Source organism: Sus scrofa, chromosome X (assembly GCF_000003025.6).
Source record: "Sus scrofa isolate TJ Tabasco breed Duroc chromosome X, Sscrofa11.1, whole genome shotgun sequence".
Taxonomy (NCBI): domain Eukaryota; kingdom Metazoa; phylum Chordata; class Mammalia; order Artiodactyla; family Suidae; genus Sus; species Sus scrofa.
This window is the reverse complement of record NC_010461.5, coordinates 62,211,541-62,234,907: the sequence shown is the minus strand read 5'-3', so window position 1 is coordinate 62,234,907 and position 23,367 is coordinate 62,211,541. Positions and strand designations below refer to the sequence as shown.

Here is a 23,367-nt window from a genome sequence, read left to right as displayed (position 1 = left end):
TTTTCCAGATATATAATGCTAGTTTAATTTTTAACTTTGTGAATATTGTCACCATGTTTTCTAAGAGTTCAAATAATGTACATGGAAACAATACCATTGCCGTGATTTCCCAGACATGACCAAAAAAAGAAAACTAACCAACTGTGTTATTTTAATGAAAGATGAAAGGACACATACAATTGGAATAAGGAAGGCAAATACCAAAGGAGAGCATACTGCGCAACATCCAAAAAAGAATATGGGATGGGGTATTTTGGAAAAAGAATTTGAAAGCACATATGGAGACAATATCACAGTCAAACAAAAGTTTTCTTACTTCCCAATAAAATACCAATATTCAGTTGAAAATAGCAACCATTGAATTAGCCGAATGATTCCATATGAGTGAACACATTATTGTAAGGCTTCCTTGATTGCTCTATGAAACTAAGGTATGTTTCCTGATTCAGAGGTCACAGCTGAAATGTTCTGTGAGCAAAAAAGGGGAAGTTTTTTGTGTTGGCATCATACAGTATACAGCTGATTCTGTCAGACTTTATTTTATCATATTTTCTACAAGTTTATCGTGATGCATCAGATCATGGCAACAACAACAAAACATCCCCCCTAGCTCTTAAGGAACTTGACTTTAAAATTGGAGTTTCAAATTTCCTTCTTGAATTCTATGGAGATGTTAACAAAAGCTATAGAAAACCTAAAACAAAAGAATGTTGAGAGAATTCCCATCACGGCTCAGTGGTTAACAAACCCAGCTAGTATCCATGAGGATGCGGGTTCAACCCCTGACCTCGCTCAGTGGATTAAGGACCCAGAATTGCTATGAGCTGTGGTGTAGGACACAGACGCAGCTCGGATCCCGAGTTGCTGTAGCTATGGTGTAGGCTGGCAGCTTCAGCTCCGATTCAACCCCTAGCCTGGGAACCTCCATATGCCTCAGGTGAGGCCCTAAAAAAGACCAAAAAAAAAAAAAAGTTGATAATTGCCCAAATACAAACTAGGTTTTGTTCATCTATGTTCATATTCAAGCAGAGTACAAATAATAAGTTTTGGTACATTACATTCAGTCTATAAGCTTTGTACCAAAGAAAATGAAAAGATTGTATCTGCTAAATATACCTTGTACACAATACTGCTAAGAAAATGGATGTGATTTGCTTACCTGGGCTATTGAAGTTTTCATAATAAAAGTTTTTGGTCACTTTTCAACTTCCTCAAAATGCGCAGAAGCACCCAATGATAAAATTTACTTTATTTAAATAGAAAGAGGAGTTCCTGTCATGACTCAGTGGTTAACAAATCCAACTAGGAACCATGAGATTGCAGGTTCAATCCCTGGCCTTGCTCAGTGGGTTAAGGATCTGGCATTGCCGTGAGCTGTGGTGTAGGTTGCAGACGTGGCTTGGATCCAGTGTTGCTGTGGCTCTGGCATAGGCCGGCAGCTACAGCTCTGATTAGACCCCTAGCCTGGGAATCTCCACATGCCGTGGGAGTGACCCCAGAAAAGGCAAAAAAAAAAGACGAAAATAAATAAATAAATAGAAGGTATAACCTCCATAAGACATGTACCTACAGGATGGCTATTATTGTTAACAACCATAGAAAATATTTTTAGATATTGGTCTGCTCTAAACTCTTTTTTTCAAAATGTGGGACAAGAAAAATGTCCTTTAATTTGGAAGTACATTGAGGATAAGGATGGAGAAAAAGATTACAATAGAAAAGGATTTAAAATAAAACAGAGGATTTTCTGTTGTGGTGCAGGGGAAACGAACCTGACTAGTATCCATGTGGATGTGGGTTCAACTCCTGGCCTCACTCAGTGGATCAGGGATCTGGTATTGCCCTGAGCTTTGGTGTAGGTCACAGACATGGCCCAGATCCCACATTTCTGTGGCAGTGGTGTAGGCCGGCAGATGTAGCTCTGATTCAACCCCTAGCCTAGGAACTTCCATGTGCAGGCTTAAAAAGCAAAAAATAATAAAATAAAATAGATGTATATGCTACATTGCTTGATGCTCTTTGAAATAGCCATAAGAAGGCTAGAAGAGGATTAACTGACTGTGCCCATGTTGCCCAATGTCATGTGTAGGCTGTGACAAAAACTCACAAAGGAAAAAAATACTACTACTTAGAAATAAAACTACTTCAGAACTCAAAAAAAAAAAAAGTCACCAGAAAAGCATGTGAGTTAAATAGAACTCTCTCATATCTTTACTAAAATTTTAACTTATTTGGAATCCAACTTCATGAATGGAAATTACCTTTTTACTTGAAATTATTTCTTCCCTGAGAAAGAAAGGTTTAGAAATAAAACTACTTCAGAACTCAAAAAAAAAAAAAGTCAACAGAAAAGCATGTGAGTTAAATAGAACTCTCTCATATCTTTACTAAAATTTTAACTTATTTGGAATCCAACTTCATGAATGGAAATTACCTTTTTACTTGAAATTATTTCTTCCCTGAGAAAGAAAGGTTTAGAAATAAAACTACTTCAGAACTCAAAAAAAAAAAAGTCACCAGAAAAGCATGTGAGTTAAATAGAACTCTCTCATATCTTTACTAAAATTTTAACTTATTTGGAATCCAACTTCATGAATGGAAATTACCTTTTTACTTGAAATTATTTCTTCCCTGAGAAAGAAAGGTTTAATTTATGATGACATCTAATCTTCAAAGTATTCAAAAATTATGGATATTTTTAGTCATGGACAGAGTGTATGACAAATGTACAGATGCAAAGGGCCTAACTGACAAACAGCTAGTCTACCAAGACAAGCCCCTCGTGCTAAGTGAATGGACATTTTTGGAGAAGTGAGAACTAATTCCTACAAGTATAAAAAACTGCTATTCTTAGTAAATAATATTTAGGGGTATTCCATCATAAATAATATTCAGGATGTCATCACACTGGACTGACACCGGGAATTGGTGTAATGTGGCCTTGATAAGAGTAGAGATAAGAGTAGAGATGCATATCAAAATGAATATTATATTTGACCATATTCAGTTTTGTTTTTGTTTTTTGTTTTTTGTCTTTTTTAGGACTGCACTCACAGCATATGGAAGTTCCCAGGGGTCAAATCAGAGCTGTAGCTGCTGGCCTATACCACAGCCACAGCAACACCAGATCCTTAACCCACTGAGCGAGGCCAGGGATCAATCCCACGTCCTCATGGATACTTGTCAGGTTAGTTACTACTGAGCCACAATGGGAACTCTGATCACATTCATTTTTATCACTACATAAAAGAAGGATGTCCTAAAGTCTGCAGGCAGTTCAGAAAAGTATTATTGGAAAAGAAACAGAAAGAGTAAAAATATCCTACTATACCTTGAAGCCAAAAGGAAATTTCATTATGATATTTTTATTAAATACTAATAAAATTAAATAATAAAAAATATTAAATATCTTTAGACAATAAATAATACCTGTTTAATTTATCTTCTTGTCTTTCCTTCTTTTTTAAAAGTCTTATACTTACACATATTAATAATATACAGGAGTTCCCATCGTGGCGCAGTGGTTAACAAATTCGACTAGGAACCATGAGGTTTCAGGTTTGATCCCTGGCCTTGCTCAGTGGGTTAAGGATCCGGTGTTGCTGTGAGCTGTGGTGTAGGTTGCAGACTTGGCTTGGATCCCACATTGCTGTGGCTCTGGCGTAGGCTGGCGGCTACAGCTCTGATTAGACCCCTAGCCTGGGAATCTCCATATGCCTCAGGAGCAGTCCTAGAATAGGCAAAAAGACAAAAAAAAATTTTTTTTAATACAATAATATGCCCTAAAAAATTTAAACAACCAAGAGTTGAAATAAATTGCTCTGACAGGACAGGAATATGAAAAATATTGTTATATTTAATTGGTTACTAATTACTACTAATTGCCACTGTTAATTAGTCCTATTACTTAAATAACAGCATGTATGTTACAGAAAACTAAATACTACAGAAAAACATAATTTTTGTTTTGTTTTTTGTCCTTTTAAGGTCCGCACCCGCGGCATATGGAGGTTCCCAGGCCTAATCGAAGCTGTTGCTGCCGGCCTGTGCAGAGCCACAGCAACACCAGATCCGAGCCTCCTCTGCAACCTACACCACAGCTCACTGCAACACAGCATCCTTAACCCACTGAGCAAGGCCAGGGATCGAACCTGTAACCTCATGGTTCCTAATCAGATTCATTTCTGCTGCGCCACGACGGGAACTCTGAAAAACATAATTTTAAATGAACATATAGTTTCATACTTTTATATTATGGCAATATAATTATGAATTATGGGTCTTTTAACCTAATACAGCTGTGTCCCAAGTGGCTCTCTAAATGTTGGTCACCCCAGTGGTATGGTGCCATTTGGTTGGGGGAACAAGATATAAAGAAGGTAATATTTACAAATTAAATAAACTGGTAAGCAGTGATGCCTTCTGTGAAAGAGAAACGAGTGGCTGGAACAAGCCAGAAAGGCTTTCTTTTTTTTTTTTTAATATATTTAAAAATTTTTGCACCCTGTACATATACTACCTATTCAAATTGCAGAAAGTCATTACTGGTCTTACTTAGAGGTTGCCCACGCTGAGCTGGGAAAGGCTTACAAAGCGTGGGGATCGTTGGGTTTTTTTTCTTTTTTCTTTTTTTTTTTTTTTTTTTTTTTGTCTTTTTAGAGGGGCGCATCAGCGGCAATATGGACGTTACCAGGCTAAGGGTCAAATTGGAGCTGCAGCTGCCAGCCTACACCACAGGCAGAGCAACACCAGATCCGAGCTGTGTCTGCGAACCTACACCACAGCTCACTGTACGCCCGGGATCAGTCTTTTCACTGGAAACAACGTGTGAAGAACACGTGATTCTTTGGGGGACTTGCACAGAGTTCAAAATGGCTGCACCGTGGACAACTGATTCAGACGAAGCAGATGAGGTAAGCTGGTGGTCAAAACTGAAGGGCCCACCACATCCCAGAAATTAGTATGAATTTTGTGTGTGTGAAGGAAGCCATCGGTGGGTTTTAAGGAAAGAAATGTAATTCTTTGATTATGACTAAGAAATCTCTAGCTGTGAAAAGAATGTGGAGGAGCACTGTTTCGGGGACCTGCAGCTGTAGCCTTGGTACGTAAGGCTGTTGGCTTGGACTGTTAGCATGGTAGCACCGGATGGAGATGCCGAGACACAAGACTACTTTGGGAGATTGCACTGACAGGACTAGATGCAAGACTGAAGTGTAAATTGTAGGAGAAAGAGTATATAACATGGCTGACGGCTCTTTCCCACCTGTGTGGGTCCGAATGCCTTTCCCTGAGATGGAGGGTGTTGGTGGACGTGGAGAAAGAATAAAGAGTTCTGGATTTGGGGCACCTAAAGCCAGAGACAGTTAGCTAATGCCTGTTTTGTGAGCGTCTCTCACGTTCTGTGTTCTGTGGAATGTGGGGGAGGGGGGAGAGTAGGCATTTGGGAGGCAAGCGAGGGCCCTGGCTGGGCCTCAGCAGAGAGAGGAAACTAGTTCCTCAAGCCCAAGCAACAAGGCTGAAGGAGCTCCGGCGGGGAATCTTGCAGGCGGTCAAAGGCTTTGCATCAATATGAAATGAGCAACTAGGACAGGCCTTTGAGTGTGATGAGAGCTGACCAAATGCCTGATGCATAGAGAGAGTAAGCTACAGGGGAAGAGTTGCAGTATTTAGCAAATAAAAATAAAGAACACCCAGTGAAATTTCAATGTCAGATCAATAATAAATCATTTTTTAGTATAAATAGAGCCCTGTAATATTTGGGATAGACTTATGCTAAAAACGTGTTCTTTGTTGATCTAGCATTCAAATTTAACTGGACTTTCTGCATTTGACCAGGCAGCCCTACCACAGAGGCAGGTTGAGGCAGGGCCTCTGCAGACATTCCAGGGAGACGGAAGGAGCCAGGGTGACAGCAGGGGAGGGGAGGAGAAGCCCCGAAAAGACAAGAGTGCCTATTTCGTGCACATTTCCGGGGACCATCTCCGGCGGACTTATCGGCCCTTCCAAGGTGTTGGCCCAGGGCTCCTCGGGGAAGGCAAACCCGACTTTTACAATCCTCCTGCGCTGCCTGCTCTCCGGTAGCCCCGCCACCCTCAGCCTCCAGGGGAGCGAGGGGGCGGTTGCGCGACGCTGTAACTCCGCCTTCCGTGCCTGCAGGGGTGGAGCCTGAGCGAGGAACCCGAGAGCAGCCCTCTCTCCCCGGATGACGTGCGGGAGGATAACATGGAGTCGGGCAAGATGGCGCCACCCAAGAACGCTCCGAGAGATGCCTTGGTGAGTGCGAAGGATGAGAGGCTAGGCGGGGCGCTAGGCTTGGCGCGGCCGCAGCCCGGGACGCAGGAAGCCATCCTGGGCAGAAGACCTGAGGACGGGCTCGCGGGCTGGCTTCAGCCCGGCCCGGACAGCCAGGAGGAGTGGGAGATTGAGGTGCCCTGGACCCTGGGACTCTCTCCCGCCACCCTGGCGGCCCGGCCGGAGAGAGACTGGCGGCCCGCCGGCTTTGTCTCCTAGGCCTAGAACCTCGGCTGCCCCGTCTTTCTGCCAGGTCTGAATCCTGACTGGCGCGTCCGGGATTCTGATGCTACCCTTTCCCCGTCGATACATGTGAAGATGACAACCAGCTGTAGCCACCCCTACCTCAGCTGGGAAAGCCAAACCCCGGCTTTTTTCTTCTCTCTTTGCCCCCGCCAAAAAAAAAGTTTTCATCAAAGAGCACGACGGGATTTGGTATGATCCTGACATACACTTGGGAGGAAAAGGATGAGTTTGGAACTCAAGGGAGATCTTATGTCATAAATATAATTACTATCTTGGGTCCAGTCTTGATTTCTATACCTAGGTTATGCATCTAGCCTTGTTATTTGAATCCACAGGTTATGGCACAGATCCTGAAGGATATGGGAATTACGGAGTATGAACCAAGGGTTATAAATCAAATGTTGGAATTTGCTTTCCGTAAGTTAACAAACACAAAAAAAATTTCCTATCTTGTGAGTTTGAAAAGTTTGTTCATTGTAAGAACATTTTCAACCAAATTACTTTAGCAGTTAATATCATAGAATTCAGCCAAAAATAGTGAAAAGGAGCTCAAGCTTGGGAACAGTATTTATATTGTGATATTTATATCGGTCATATAGATAGGACCACTTTCTCGAACCAAAATTCATAAACTTTCTAGAAATTAATCGAAATTTTATTAAGGAAAGTGGCCGTAAATATTAGGCTAATTTCATATGTTTAAAAAATGTTTTGTTCCTAAAGGATATGTGACTTCAATTCTGGATGATGCAAAAATTTATTCAAGCCATGCTAAGAAACCTAATGTTGATGCAGATGATGTGAGACTGGCAATCCAGTGTCGGGCTGACCAATCTTTTACCTCTCCTCCCCCGAGAGATGTGAGCAAACTTTTATTTGAAGTTCATTTTACTTATAATTTTTTAACTGTAGTTCTAATAAGGAATTTTTTTTTTTTAGTTTTTACTGGATATTGCAAGGCAGAAAAATCAAACCCCTTTACCACTGATTAAGCCATATGCAGGACCCAGATTGCCACCTGACAGATACTGCTTAACAGCTCCAAATTATAGGCTGAAGTCCTTAATTAAAAAGGTAAGAATTTTTAGTTATCTTAGATTTTTAAAAGGGTAAGATGTGTTAGGAGAATGTGTAAAAAGCAAATTCCTGTAGATAGTGTAGTAGATTAAAAGTTAAGATAATTTACTAAGGTTTTTTAGCTTTAAACTTTTAATGTTTAGTTCCTTGAAAATACTGTGTCCACAGTTAGCTGCTATGTTAAAGTATAGAATATATAATCCAAGAGTTTTAGAGCTAAAAGGAACTTTATTGTTCATCTAACCCGACACTTAACTTGCCACATCAGGAAACTGAGCCTGAACTCATCTATGGAGTTAGTAGCAAAGCTAAGACTGATCCCAGATCCCTTTTAACTCCCAATCTTTGTATTATAGCATAGTTTTTTATCAAAGCCCAATAACAGAGTAAATGATATACCATCAGGCACTGGACTTGCTTTCTGAAACATGCCCTAAAGCTCTCACTCCACGGAAAAAAAGCCCTCCCCAAATTGGGTTTAACTTTGTTGTCTGAAATTCCACTATAAGAGAGTTTATTTCTTTTGGGGTTAAGGTATTTACTTAAGGAAGTTAGTTTTTATCCTCAAATAAGATATAAGACTCTACCTTAAACTTAAAAACTATATAGAATTATATATATATATTCATATATATACGCATATATATACACATACATAGAGAGAGAGAGAGTGGGAGAGGGAGAGAGGGAGTCTTTTTTAAGGCTACACCTGTGGCATATGGAAGCTCCCAGGCTAGGGGTCAAATCAAAGCTGCAGCTGCCTGCACCACAGCCAAAGCAAAGACAGATCAGAGCCTCATCTGCGACCTATACTTCAGCTTGCAGCAACGCTGGATCCTTAACCTGCTGAGCCATAATGGGAACTCTTAGAATTATGTATTTAGGTAGATAGATATAGATATATACATAAATAGATATATGAATATATTCTATTTATGAGTGTGTGTATTTGTGAAAACCCTAGTTTAACTGCTGGAATTAGAACACTGACCAAAAACAAAACATACTTGGAGTTCCCTGGTGGCTCATCAGGTTAAGGATCTTGACTTTATCACTGCTATGTTGCAGGTTCAATCCCTGGCCAGGGAACTTCTTTTTTTATTAATTTTTTATTATAGTTGATTTACAATGTTCTGTCAGTTTCTGCTGTACACCAAAGTGACCCAGTTATACATATATGTACATTCTTTTTCTCACATTATCCTCCTTCATGTTCCATCACAAGTGATTAAATATAGTTCCCTGTGCTATACAGTAGTTTCTCATTCCTTATCCACTCCAAACGCAATAGTTTGTACCTACTAACCCCAAACTCCCAGTCCATCCCATTCCCTCCCCCTCGGCAACCACAGGTCTTTTCTCCCAAGTCCATGAGTTTGTTTCTTTACTATAGAAAGGTTCATTTCTGCCATATATTAGATACCAGATATGTGATATCATATGGTTTTTGTCTTTGTCTTTCTGACTTACTTCACTCAGTATGAGAGTCAGTTCCATCCATATTGCCGCAAATGGCGTTTTGTTATTTTTATGGCTGAGTAGTATTCCATTGTGTATATGTAACACATCCTCTTAATCCATTAATCTGTCGATGGACATTTAGGTTGTTTCCATGTCTCGGCTATTCACTATTGTGAATAGTGCTGCAATGAACATAGGGGTGTGAAATCTTTTTCAGTAAAAGTTTTGACTGGATAAATGCCCAGGAGTGATATTTCTGATTCATATGGTAGTTATGTATTTAGTTTTTTGAGGTACGTCCATACAGTTTTCCATACTGGTTGTACAAATTTGCATTCCCACCAACAGTGTAGGAGGGTTCCCTTTTCTCCACACCCTCTCCAGCATTTGTTATTAGTGGACTTTTTAATTATGGCCATTCTGACTGGTGTGAGGTGGTATCTCTTGGTAGTTTTGATTTCCATTTCTCTAATAGTTAGTGATGATGAGCAATTTTTCATGTGGCTGTTGGCCATCTGTATGTCTTCTTTGGAGAAATGTCTGTTTAGGTCTTCTGCCCAATTTTCAATTGGGCTGTTTGGTTTTTTTTGCTTTTTGAGTTGTGTGAGTTGTTTGTATATTTGGTTTCCTTCGCTGTGCAAAAGCTTTTAAGCTTGATTAGGTCCCAATGGTTTGTTTTTATTTCTGTTGCCTTAGGAAACTAATCTAAGAAAACATGTACACTTTTGATGTCAGAGACTGTTTTGCCCATGTTCTCTTCTAGGTAATTTTATGGTGTCTTGTTTTATGTTTAAGTCTTTAAGCCATTTTGAATTTATTTTTGTGCATGGTGTGAGGATGTGTTCTAGTTTCATTGATTTACTGCAGTGGTCCATTTTCCCAGCATCGCTTGCTGAAAAGACTTTTTCCCATTTTATATTATTACCTCCTTTGTCAAAGATTAAGTGACCATAGGTGTCTGGGTTTATTTTTGGGTTCTCTATTCTGTTCCATTGGTCTATATGTCTGGTTTGGTACCAGTATCACACTGTCTTGATTACTATGCCTTTGTATTGCCTGAAGTTTGGGTGAGTTATGCCTCCTGCTTCATTTTTGTTCCTCAGGATTTTTTGGGCAATTCTGGGACTTTTATAGGTCCATATAAATTTTTGGATTGTTTTTTCTAGTTCTGTGAAAAATGTCATGGGTAATTTGATAGGGATTGCATTGAATCTGTAGATTGCTTTTGGTAGTATGGCCATTTTTACAATATTAATTCCTCCAACCCAGGAGCATGGAATATCATTGCATTTCTTTGAATCCTCTTTAGTTTCCTTGATTAATGTTTTATAGTTCTCAGCATATAAGTCTTTCACCTCCTTGGTCAGATTTATATATACCAAGGTATTTAATCTTTGAGGGTGTGATTTTAAAAGGTATAGTATTTTTATATTCCTTTTCTAATATTTTATTATTAATATACAGAAATGCAACCAATTTCTGAATTTTAATCTTGTATCCTGCTACTTTGCTGAATTCATTCATCAGTTCAAGTAGCTTTCATGTGGAATCCTTAGGGTTTTCTATATATAGTTTCATGTCATCTGCATGAGGTGACAATTTTACCTCTTCTCTTGCGATTTGGATAACTAGTATTTCTTTTATTTTTCTGATTGCTATGGCTAGGACTTCCAATGCTATTCTGAATAAAAGTGCTGAGAGTGGGCATCCTTGTTCCAGATTTAGTTGGAAGGCTTTCAGCTTTTTTCCATTGAGTATTATATTGGCTGTGGGTTTGCCATAAGTGGCTTTTATAGTGTTAAGGTATGTTCCCTCTATACCCACTTTGGTAAGAATTTTTATCATAAATGGATGCTGGATTTTGTCAAATGCTTTTTATGCATCTATTGAGATGATCATGTGGTTTTTGACTTTTCTTTTGTAACGTGGTGTATGATATTGATTGATTTGCATATGTTGAACTATCCTTGTGAACTTGGGATGAATCCCACTGGGTCGTGGTATATGATCTTTTTTATATGTAGTTGGATTCTGTTGGCTGAAATATGTTGAGACTTTTTGCGTCTGTATTCATCAAAGATATTGGCATATAAATTTATTTTTCAGTGATATCTTTGGTTTGGGTATGGGTGATGGTGGCTTGGGATTATTCCTTCTTAAAAGTTTTGGAAAATTTCCATGTTTGGTAGAATTCACCTGTGAAGGCATCTGGCCTTGGACTTTTGTTTGTAGGGAGCCTTTTTATTACATACTCATTTTTTTTCTTTGCTTTTTAGGGCCGCACCAGCAGCATATGGAGTTTCACTGGCTAGGGGTCAAATCAGAGCTACAGCTGCCTGCCTATGCCACAGCCACAGCAACGTCAAATCCGAGCCTCATCTCTGACCTCCACCACAGGTCACTGCAATGCTGGATCTTTAACCCACTGAGTGAGGCCAGGGATCGAACCCATAACCTCATGGTTCCTAGTGATTCCTATCCACTACACCATGACAGAAACTCCTGTAATATCCTCTTCTTGAATCGTTCCTCTTATTAAATAGTATCTGTCTTTTTCTTTGTGGCCTTTGTTTTAAAGTCTATTTTGGGAGTTCCAGTTGTGGCTCAGTGGTTAACAAATCTGACTAGGAACCGTGAAGGGTTCGATCCCTGGCCTTGCTCAGTGGGTTAAGCATCTGGCGTTGCCGTGAGCTGTGGTGTAGGTTGCAGACACGGCTCAGATCTGGCGTTGCTGTGGCTCTGGCATAGGCCGGTGGCTTCAGCTCCGGTTAGACCCCTAGCCTGGGAACCTCCATATGCCGCGGACTTGCCCTAGAAAAGGACCAAAAACACATAAATAAATAAACAAACAAACAAATAAAGTCTATTTTGTCTGATATGCGTATTGCAATGCCTGCTCTCCATTTGAATGAAATATATTTTTCTATGCTCTCACTTTCAATTTATATGTGTCCTTTGTCCTAAAGTGAGTCTCTTGTAGAAAGCATATTTTAGGGTCTTGTTTTTTGATCCAGTCTGCAACTCTGTGTCTTTTGGTTGGAGAAATCAGACCATTAACATTTCAGGTAATTATTGATAAATGTGTATTTATTGACATTTTAAACCTTGTTTCCATTAATTCTGTTTCTCCTTTATTCCTTTCTTAGTTGGATGATTTATTTTATGCTTCTGTCCTCTTCTTTTTAGTCTGTGAATGTAGTGTTTGGTTTTGATTTGTGGTTTCCCTGTTTTTCAAGTATGTTAACCCCTTCCTATATCAGCTTGCTTTAGCCCGATAGTCATATAGGCTCAAACATACTCTGAAAAAAAAGAGTCTAGGAGTTCCCATTGTGGTGCAGCGGAAGCGAATCCAACTAGGAACCATGAGGTTGCAGGTTCGATCCCTGACCTCTCTTAATAGGTTAAGGACCCGGCATTGCTGTGAGCTGTGGTGTAGGTTGCAGACGTGACTCAAATCCCACATTGCTGTGGCTGTGGCATAGGCCAGCAGCTATAGTTCCAATTCAACCCCTAGCCTGGGAACTTTCGTATGCCTCAAGTGTGGCCCTAAAAAAGAAAAAACAAATTCTAGACTTTATTACTTTCCTTCCCCACATTTTATGATTTTGGTGTCCCTTTTTTAATATCTTCATGTTTATTCTTTTGCTGTTCCATATGTTTTTTGTTGCTTTTACCCTAGGTTTTTTTCCTTTTTCCTTTTAGATCTGTATACTGGCTTATTTAAGTGATTACTTGCCAGTTGTGGTTTCCTCCATCCTATTTCTTCTTACAATTCTTTTATTTAAAGAAGCCCTTTCAGTATTTCTTTTACAATGGGTTTAGTATTGCTCTCCTCTTTCAGTTTTTGTTGGTTGGAGAAATTCTTTATTTCTCCTTCTATTTTAAGTGATATTCTTGCTGTGTAGAGTATTCCAGGCTGCAAATTTTTCCCTTTTAGAACTTTGAATATATCTTGCCACGCTCTTCTGGCCTGTAGTGTTTCTGTAGAGAAATCAGCTGATAGCCTTATGGGGATTCCCTTATAATTAACTCTTTATTTTTCTCTTGCCATCTCTACAATCCTCTAACTTTTGCTATTTTTATTATAATTTGTTTTGGTGTGGGCCTGTTTGGGTTCAACTTGTTTGGGGCTCTCTGTGCTTCCTGTATCTTGATATTTGTTTCCTTTAGATTTGGAAAGTTTTCAGCCATAATTTCTTCAAATATATTTTCAATCCCCTTTTCTTTTTCTTCTTCTTCTGGATCCCTATTATGCATAGATTGGCCAGCTCTATATTAGCCTATAGATCTCTTATGTTGGTTTCATGTTTTTTTCAAACCATTCTTTCATAGTTTTCTGTCTGCTGTCCTGATTTAGTGATTTCCATTACTCTATCTTCCAAGTAACTGATTCATTCCTCTGCATTATTCATTCTGCTGTTTAGTGCCTTTAACTCAGCTTGTGTCTCTGCAAATGAATTTTCTAATTTTTCCAGCTCCTTGTATTTTCTGGCTCCTTTCTAAAGTAATCTGCATTACTGTTCATATCCACTCTTAATTCCTTATATTTGCTCTTAATTCCTTCAGTATTTTCACTCTCCCCTTTTTAAATTTGGTGTCTGTTACACTGCAAAGATCTTTTTCATTGTTTGCTCCTTCAGGAGAATTCCCCTGCTTCTTTTTACCTGGGAATGGTTCCTGAACTTCTTCATTTTGCTTATATTTTTCTTATTCTGTGGGTTTAGGGAGAATGACTACTATATAGTCTTGGCAGGCTAGTTATATGCAAGAGCTCCCCTGGGTATTTTGTGAGGGCTTACTATGTATTTTTGGCATTAGGGTTTGAATGCTTGTTGTCTCTTTTCTCAGTGTGCACAGGCTACTATAACCTTGATAGGGTGCTTCGTGTGCTTCCAGGGAGATGGAGGCAATGGGCAGGTCTAGTAGCCAGTGCCTGGTTGCTGGGCCCTTGACAGTAGCAAGGATCTATGGCAATGTGGCACAGGCTCCTTCTAGTTGCAGGGTCCTGGAAAATGGCATTGACCCTCAGGCATGTGTAGACAGCACCCAGAGCATTTGGCAGTGGCAGCAGCAGTTTGTGTGCCTTCCCAGGGGAGTGAGAGCAACAATGGGCAAGGTCAAAAAAAAAAGATATTCTTATCTGCCATGGATTATCCATTAATAATCCACATCAACAATCCTAATTTCATTTCATTTCCTAATAAGTTTGGGTGTCAAACTCGAACATTAAAATTAATTTGTTTTTGACTTTTTTTTCCTTTTTTAGCCTAACTCATGGCATATGCAAGTTCCTGGGCCAGGAGCAAATCCAAGCCCCACCTGTAGCCTACGCCACAACTGTGGCAACACCAGATCACTACTCACTGCCATCAAGCTGGGGGTACAACCAACAACGCCGCAGAGACAAGCCAGATCATTAACCCACTCCACCACAGTGGGAACTCCAAAAATAATTTTTTTTTTAAATCCCCTAGGGACCTAACCAAGGAAGACTAGTTCCACGGTTAAGTGTTGGTGCTGTTAGTAGCAGACCTACCACTCCTACTATAGGTAAGTGAGAGAGAGAAATGGCTTTTTTGGCTGGTAAAGAAGAAGTGCCTCAGCACTTGATTTTGAACTATAATCCAAGTCAAAAGGTGAGTCAGAAATTCCCATATGTGTTACTATTGATACTTTACTTGCCCTCTAGTAAAGCTATAAGCATATTTTTATCTGATTTTAAAATGAGAAAGCCACAAGGAATATCTGATCCCAGATGAGTATAGAATTAGATATTACCCAACATTTTGTTGTGGGTATAAATTTTGATACTGGAGTTCCATTATGGCTCAGTACGTTAATAAACCGACATAGCATCTGTAAGGATGCAAGTTCAATCCCTGACCTTGATCAGTGGGTTAAGTATTCTGCATTGCCACAAGCTGCATTGTAGGTCGCAGATGCTGCTCAGATCCAGCATTGCTATGGCTATGGCGTAGGCTGGCAGCTGCAGCTCCAATTCAACCCCTAGCCTGGGAACTTCCATATGCTGCAGGTGTGGCCATAAAAAAAAATTTTTTTAACTATGGTACTAAAAACAGCAGTTTAAACTGTATTCTTTTTGGCTTTTATACAAGTTGCCAAAGATGCTCATGGCACTAGCCTACTTGTTATCATAAATTAAATTTGAGTAAATTGGCAAGAGAATGCAGTCAAAATAAGTTTAAAATTTAGAAAAAGCTTAAGAATATCAAAGAAAAATCATTTTTAATAAAACCATTTCAAAAGTAGTATTGATTATCCTGTATTGGTCAGTGAGCACCCCTTCAAACTGTCTCCTGTGTCCTTTGTGACAGGTATCCATCATTCTTTGAGCATTTCTTGCTTTCTGGCACAAGATGTTCCAAGGTCATCTTATATTTTCCTTACTCCAGTCCCAGAATCAGCCATTTTTCCAAAGAGCCCTGCTTCCTTTCAATGGAGAATGGTATTTAAGAACCATAATATCATTGTTGTTTAAGTAATAAGGAACACATAAATAATGGATTTAGAATTCGGGGACTTTTTTTTTGGGGTTCCCATCATGGCTCAGTGGTTAATGAACCCAACTAGTATCCATGAGGACACATGTTCAATCCCTGGCCTTGCTCAGTGGGTTAAGGATCTGGCATTGCTGTGGCTGTGGTGTGGGTTACAGACGTGGCTTGGATCCCTTGTTGCTGTGGCTGAGGCATAGTCCGGCAGCTACAGCTCCAATTCATCCTCTAGCCTGGGAACCTCCATATGCCACATCTGTAGCCCTAAAAAAAAAAAAAAAAAAAAAAAAAGAATTCCTGATTCCCCTTCTCTTTGACAAGTACTGATTTATTGGGCTCTTTATTATTCCTTATATCTTGAATTCTGTAGATGTCATTTACCTCTAGGGTAAGCATTTAATTTTTGAGTTGTATAGACAACTTCTTTGTATTTTCAGGGTGTGAAGTCACATTTCAGCATTTTAAAACCAACCTGGTATAGTATTAATTGTATGCTTCTGTTCATCTGCATGTGACCTTTGTAGGCAGGAGTTTGCATATATAATTTGTGTAACTTTTTGATCATTTACTCTTTATCTGAATATGTGAGTTCATATTCCTTAAGTGAATACAAACTATTTAAAACTCTAGGCTGTGGTAATCAGTTAAATGTGTTGGAAATTTAAGTTATCATTGTGATTTTTATTTATAGTTAGACTATTATATATGTTTTAGAGATTTTTAAAATCTAAAGTAAGGGTGCTATTAAAAACATTTTTTTAAACTACTATTAAAGATTCAAGTTTTAAACTTTAAAAAAATTTTAAATGAGTTTTATAAAGCATAAGACCTAAGCATATACTTTGTTTAGTTTTAAAACCTAAATTCCATACTTGTTAACAATTCCTTATGGTAATGGACAAGAAAACATCCACTTACTGTGAATTTTCTCAACAAAATAAAATGCTTATATTGTTTTGTTAAGTTTCACCAAATTCTTTGTACTGCTCCTTAATATATGGGAAAGCTTGCCTATAGATGGAGATGTTAGACTTTTGTTAGATGCGTGTTGATTTAACTGCATGGGCATAGTAGACACCTTCTAATTCCCAGCAAGTGACTGATTAAAAGTAAGGTAATTAATAGAAAACTTTTGGGTTTTAATTCTGCTGTTTATTTAATGTTCAACTTTATGACTTCCCATAGCTAAAATTCAATACCGGATGATGTTTGAAGAGCTTTAAATGGATTGTTTTAATTCTCCCAAGAATCCTATGAAATTAGGTAGTTATCCCCATTTGACAGATGAGAAAACTGAGGCACAAAAATATTAAATAACTTGCCCAAGGTCACTCAGCTAGTAAGTGATAGAGCCTGGATTCAAATTCAAGCAGGTAGGCTCCAGATCCTATATTCTTATTCTGATTTTTAGCATCTAAACTGTTGAGCACACTTTTAAAGTTACTTTGCTCTTATTTCTAATGATTGTTTTCTCACCTTTCATTAATTCCTTGTGCTTTGAAGGTAGTTTCTGCTTAGCTAAGGAGTGCAGGATTTGAACCTATATAGTAAGTTACCTAACTAACATGGTCTATTAATTACAACTGCAGCAACCTCACAAACAGTGTCTGTCCCAAATAAAGTTGCACCTCCAGTGTCAGTGACAAGCCAAAGATTTACGGTGCAGATTCCACCTTCTCAGTCCACACCTGTCAAACCAGGTAACAAGATGGGAGGGGCATGGGGGTTGAAAGTGGTTCTTTTAAAATATTTTCTAAATTTTAAAATTCGTGAATGATTTGTGATTATAGAACAATTTGTATCCCTATAGCAGTAATTGTTTTACATAACAGGAATGTGGCAGTAATGCTACAAATCAGGGTTCTTCAGAGGGAGTCTATAAAACCCACTAAAATTGTATGAAATTTTACATAAATGTAACATTTTGGGGGGAAGGGAAAGATTTCAGCATGATGATCAGAGTCTCAAAGAACATTGTGAACTAAAATAAGTTATGATCCACAAATCTCAGGGAAAAGCACTTAGGATTAAGGCTCAAGAAAATAATACAACTTAGTAAATATCAAATAAAAATTGTACCTTTATTCACTTCATGGAAGTATACATAGAAAGTTAGAATAATATAAGTAGAATTCTATTATAACATACTTTATTAATGCATATTTTTCGATTTCCCATCTTCTAAAACCTAACCGCGTACCGTAAGCTACTCATATAAAATACTGCTTGTAAGGGAAGCATGATTCCTGACCTTGAGCATGTGCCTTTATTATTTTCCATAATGAATCCAGTGCAGTGCTTCCCATGACTAAGTACTAAGTGAAATTTTAGGTAGTTAACAAAAAAACCCTAACAACTTCTTTAACCTTGTACTAGATACTAATTTAAGTACTTTAAAGTATTTTTTAAAATGTAATTTAACTCTTAATGCAGTATAACTACCTGAGTTTTTTTTTCCATGAAATAGTAGCACTTCACACTTTTGAAATTGTTAGAATTACATACAGCTTTGTTGAATACTTTTTACTACATGTTTCCGATGCTCTGTAGTTCATAGTTTGGGGGTTTTTTTCCTCTGTTTACAGTTCCCGCAACAACTGCAGTTCAAAATGTTCTGATTAATCCTTCAATGATTGGGCCCAAAAATATTCTTATTACCACCAACATGGTTTCATCACAGAACACAGCCAATGAATCAAACCCATTGAAGAGAAAACATGAAGATGACGATAACAATGATACTGTGTGAGGAATATAATATAATCTAGATGCATTTGAAACGTATTTGTTTTTGAGCCCAGTATACCAAACTAGAACATTCTAGATCTTCTCAAGTTTTATCTTAGAAAACTTAAATGTAGCTACAATATTTTCACATTAGTTTAAGCTGTTACATTTCTTAAGGGTACCAAAGTTTTTTCATTAGGCTTCAAGTATAAGAAGTGCTTGTTTTTTTAATAGTTTCATTAATGTTAAGTCCTATTGTGGTAATTCTATTTTTGGAAGCAGTTTTCTGCAACGTATCTCACAACAGCACTTAAGTTTCAGTTTCTACAATCTGATCAGTGGACTAATATTTAACGGCATGATTTCTAATCTATACTTAAATACGTCTTTTGGAATAAAATAGTTACTTTTATTGTCACCAACTTTTTTGACCAAATCTCTCAATTTACCAAACATTTTTTGGAGAGGATGGATTTAAAGAGATTCTGAATCCATTTTGAATATATTTAAGTTGTTTCTTGGTGTTCCCTAACCTCCCACCTCAGCCCCATTTCCAGATCCCATTCATTTTCTGCACCACCTCCTCCCCACAAGCTTAAGTTTCTCCCTATTGCTCTTTTTTTTTTTTTTTTTGTCTTTTTGCCATTTTGGGGGCCACTCCCGCGGCATATGGAGGTTCACAGGCTAGGGGTCGAATCGGAGCTGTAGCTGCCAGTCTACACCAGAGCCACAGCAACGCAGGATCCGAGCCGCATCTGTGACCTACACTACAGCTCATGGCAACACCGGATCATTAACCCACTGAGCAAGGGCAGGGATCGAACCCACAACCTCATGGTTCCCGGTCGGATTCATTAACCACTGCACCACGACGGGAATTCCTCCCTATTGCTCTTAAATTTAAAAGGCCAAAACTGGAATTTTAGAAATATAATTCTTGATAATGCAGCTCAGTGTCATTTTCATATTTTTAAAACCTGCTTTACATGTCTGATGTTCTGTGGGTCACTGTAACCAGGAATTTTGCATTTCTTTGTTTTTCTCTCCATATCAGAGCAGTTGAGTTTTATGCCTTGCCGTTTATGCCCATTGAGCATCACTCTGCTTTTGAGGGTATTCTGGGATCAGTTGCATTGTTTCAATCTTAGATTCCTAGATGATAATGCCACCATATTTCACATTTCAAAATTTAACACAGAAGATGCTATAGCTTAAAATCTGCCTTGATAAGTATATGTACACTGGACCTAGGCAAAACCACTGAAGAGCAAGTGCTTTCTTCCTTTTTACCATGAGCATATATGCTTTGATCACTACTGCTTGAACCCTCCTATTGGTATAATTCAGATCATTTTTCTAGCTTGTCGCTGAGGATGTCACACATAAGATGGGATCAAACTTGAAAATTTTCTAATGGTTTTCCTTCCTCTCGAAGGCCAATGCAAACAAATCAGTGTGATGTGACTTGCATTGAGGTGCACTCTGCATAGGCTTCCCAGTTGCTAAACACCTTCTACTGATTTCCATTTATTGTTGCTAAACACCTTCTCCTGTTTTTCCATTTATACACATCTAAACATCTTATTGGGAAAGACTGCAAAGCTTTCAAAAATATAATCAGACTTGTAATGTTTTTAAGTAAGTTTGACATATTCAACATAGGAATACTTTTGCAGAATTTCTAAAATAAATTTTCATATAGTTTATAACTTGTAGCCAAGAATCCTCAAAACTTAAAACACAATTAAGTTTCAGCTTAGGATGGTGCTTAATACATCAGTAGTCCATAACAGGGAAGAAATGTCTCATCACAGTTTTTGTATATTAGGAAAAGGTGTTATCAAACTTACGAAAATAGATCTGATCATAGGAGAGAAATGTTCATTATATAGCATAGGATATCATTACTTGAATGTTCTCAGGGAGGCAGCGTATCAAAAGGCCTAGGTTCTAGTCCTGGCTCCTTCATTAACCAACTGTGTGACCTTACTTCACCCATGAGCCTTGTTCTCCTTACTCATAATAGGAAAATAACACCAGTCCTGCCTACCTCACAGGGATGTTGTGAGGGTTTAATTGGTATATGTGAAAGTTCTTTTCAAAATTGTAAAATGCTTTAAGGAATTGTTAACATATTTGTTCCAAGATTATTAATAAAAAAATTGAACTTATCATTTCTCACTTTTGACATAAGGTAACAAGGAAAAGGCCCAATAATTTCTGAGGTCCAAAAAGCAATTAAAATTGTTTAATGGATAAATCAGGGAATGGCTAGCTTTTATTTGGAATCAGCATGTGACTCATCTTTGTGAAGCAAAATAAATATGAAAGAGTATGGGTTTAAATCTGTTAGTAACATAACATGCCATCTTTGGTGGGAATTTATACATATAATTGAGGTTGCAATCTGAGTATTCATTCTCTTACTGAGTCAGCCAGTAGCTGGTGTGCTCTTTCAGATGAAGACTGCTTTATGTCACAGACCTCCCTTTCCTAATAATGTCTACCCATTCTAGCATCAAGAATGATTTAAGGCAGCTCTTCCAGCTTCTGGTTGGAATTGTTTTAAGATGTACTAATGGTAAATGAAGCAAGGATAGTCATCCCAAGTTCTTCCTTTTACAAGTAAAAAACAAGTGTCTTTTATCTGAGTAAGAATATAGGAATACAGCCAGCATGCAAGGAGAATGGAAGGTGTGACCTAAGGGGTCCAGAGTAAAGACAGGCACACACGCAGGTATGCTTTTTCTCTTCATTAAGGAGTTCTAGATTGAAGTAAACCAGTCTTACATTGATTGATTGCTTCTAAGGAGGGAAACTGGTAGCTAGAGAACTACAGTAGGAAGGAGTCTTCTCATTGAGTACCCCTTTTTGACTTTTGTATAATGTGCTAGAAGTTTTGGCCATAAAAAGGAAAAGAAGGGAAGCAGGAAAACTGAACTACAGAGTTTGAACTCATTTATGACATGAAGATAATTTTTTTCTATATACAAGCATAAATATATTACCTGAGGGTTAAAAAATGAATTTGCCATACTTAAGCCTAAACTTTTTCAATGTTTTATCAATAATTCATAATTATATTAAATGAGGGATTACATCCTTGTACAATTCTAGTTTATATACTCATAAGTTGTTTGTTATATACTATCTTCCTCAGCTAGGTTGGAAGTTCCTTCAGGAAAAAAGTGTTAATCATCTTATATTGCCTCCATTATGTCCTAAGCATATAGCAGATAGTCAAATATTTGGCTATTTGCATTTCCCTGTTCATTGTCTGAATTAATGACCAGAATAAGTGAGGAAAGAGCCTGGAAGCAGAGTCTAATGGAAATTACTTAAAAGGTACAATCAGGGATTAATGGATGGGCGAAATGGCAGTTGTAGAGTCCAAGTGTTAGGTTTATGGGTGTTTACAATTCTTCAGTTCCTCTGTACATTCGAAATAGTAAAATGTTGGGGGAAAGGTAACAGTGGAAGGAAAAAGTCATCAGTATGCTAAAGTTTTGGCCCTGCTGTGACATTAATTCACTGGATGAATGGGTACCATTTCTGGGCCTCACCTACAAAAAGATTGTACTAGAATTCCTGCTTCTCAAACTAGGGTATAGGAATTCCCATTGTGGCTCAATGGTAACAAACCCAACTATTATCCATTAGGATGTGGGTTTGATCCCTGGCCTCACCCTGTGGGTTAAGGATCTGGCATTGCTGTGGCTGTGGTGTAGGCCAGCAGCTGCAGCTCCAGTCTGATCCCTAGCCTGGGAAGTTCCATATGTGGCCCTAAGAAGCAAAAGCCAGGGTATAGTGTACCATTAGTGGTGTGCAGAAACATGGTGTATTTCTTTTAAGGCCACACCTGTAGCATACGGAAGTTCTCAGGCCAAGGATTCAATCTAAGCCACAGCTGGGACCTACACCACAGCTGTAGCTATGGCAACAACATCCGATCCTTTAACCCACTGTACCAGGCCAGGATCGAACCCATACTTCCTCAGTGACCTGAGCCACTTGCAGTCAGATTCTTAACCCACTGCACAAAGTGGGAACTCTGACATGGTGTATTTTAAAATTAACTACAGCTATAGGGACAGTATTAAAATATAAATGAGGAGGTCCCGTCGTGGCGCAGTGGTTAACGAATCTGACTAGGAGCCATGAGGTTGCGGGTTCGGTCCCTGCCCTTGCTCAGTGGGTTAACGATCTGGCGTTGCCGTGAGCTGTGGTGTAGGTCGAAGACGCGGCTCGGATCCCGCGTTGCTGTGGCTCTGGCGTAGGCTGGTGGCTACAGCTCCGATTCGACCCCTAGCCTGTGAACCTCCATATGCCGTGGGAGCAGCCCAGGAAATAGCACAAAGACAAAAAAAAAAAGAATTTTTAGGGGAAAAAAATGAAGCTTTTAAATTTCTATTTTGTTTAAAATAGTCACCAAAATTTTTACTCTTCTCTCCCAAGTTAAACAAAAGAATCCTAGTCTAGAAGAATCATTTCAGGGATTGTGGCACAATGAAAAAGCACCAGCCTTTGGAGTCAGATAAACCTGGACTTGGAATCCCTGCTGTCATTTACTAGTTCTGAGATCCTTTAACTATTTCTTTATCCATAAAAGTGAAATACATAATCTAGTATATAAAATGCTCAGCAGAAAAATTCTAGTTAAATGCAGCATTTTGAAATTGCACATCTACCTCTGCTCACTCCTAAAACCCCATTAAAATGGCAGGAAAGAGAAAGGAAGGAAAATTACAAGGACAAAAAAAGAATCAGAATGTCATTGGAATCTCTTTGGCCTTTTGGCTAAGATCAAGGGTAGGATGTTATTAGATTTTCAGCAATGACAATCAAATTTTAAGTCCGATAAACTAATATGTAGGCTGAAATTCTACATACAACCAAACAGGTAAGTGTAAGGACTGAAGAAAGACATTTTAAGACATATAAAAATTTTGCTTCCTAAGCACGCGATTTCTCAGGGAGCTGGTGGAGTCTTGTTTCACAAAAAGGAGAGTAAACCAAGAAAGAAGGGGAAGAGAGATCCAGGAAAGGGAAG

General features: G+C 38.6%; 1 protein-coding gene across 2 annotated transcripts; it reads left to right on the top strand.

Moving 5' to 3' along the window:
- On the top strand, window positions 6,126-20,577 carry TAF9B (TATA-box binding protein associated factor 9b). Of its 2 annotated transcripts, XM_013986250.2 has the most exons (7): window positions 6,126-6,273; window positions 6,873-6,954; window positions 7,261-7,397; window positions 7,477-7,611; window positions 14,550-14,625; window positions 17,180-17,290; window positions 18,176-20,577. In XM_013986250.2, exons 1-7 carry the CDS (start codon window positions 6,223-6,225, stop codon window positions 18,337-18,339), a joined length of 756 nt encoding a protein of 251 aa, XP_013841704.1. In that variant the 5' UTR covers window positions 6,126-6,222; the 3' UTR covers window positions 18,340-20,577. The 2 variants fall into 2 exon arrangements, with proteins under 2 accessions (XP_013841704.1, XP_013841705.1); XM_013986251.2 differs by lacking the exons at window positions 17,180-17,290; window positions 18,176-20,577 and adding an exon at window positions 15,411-16,550.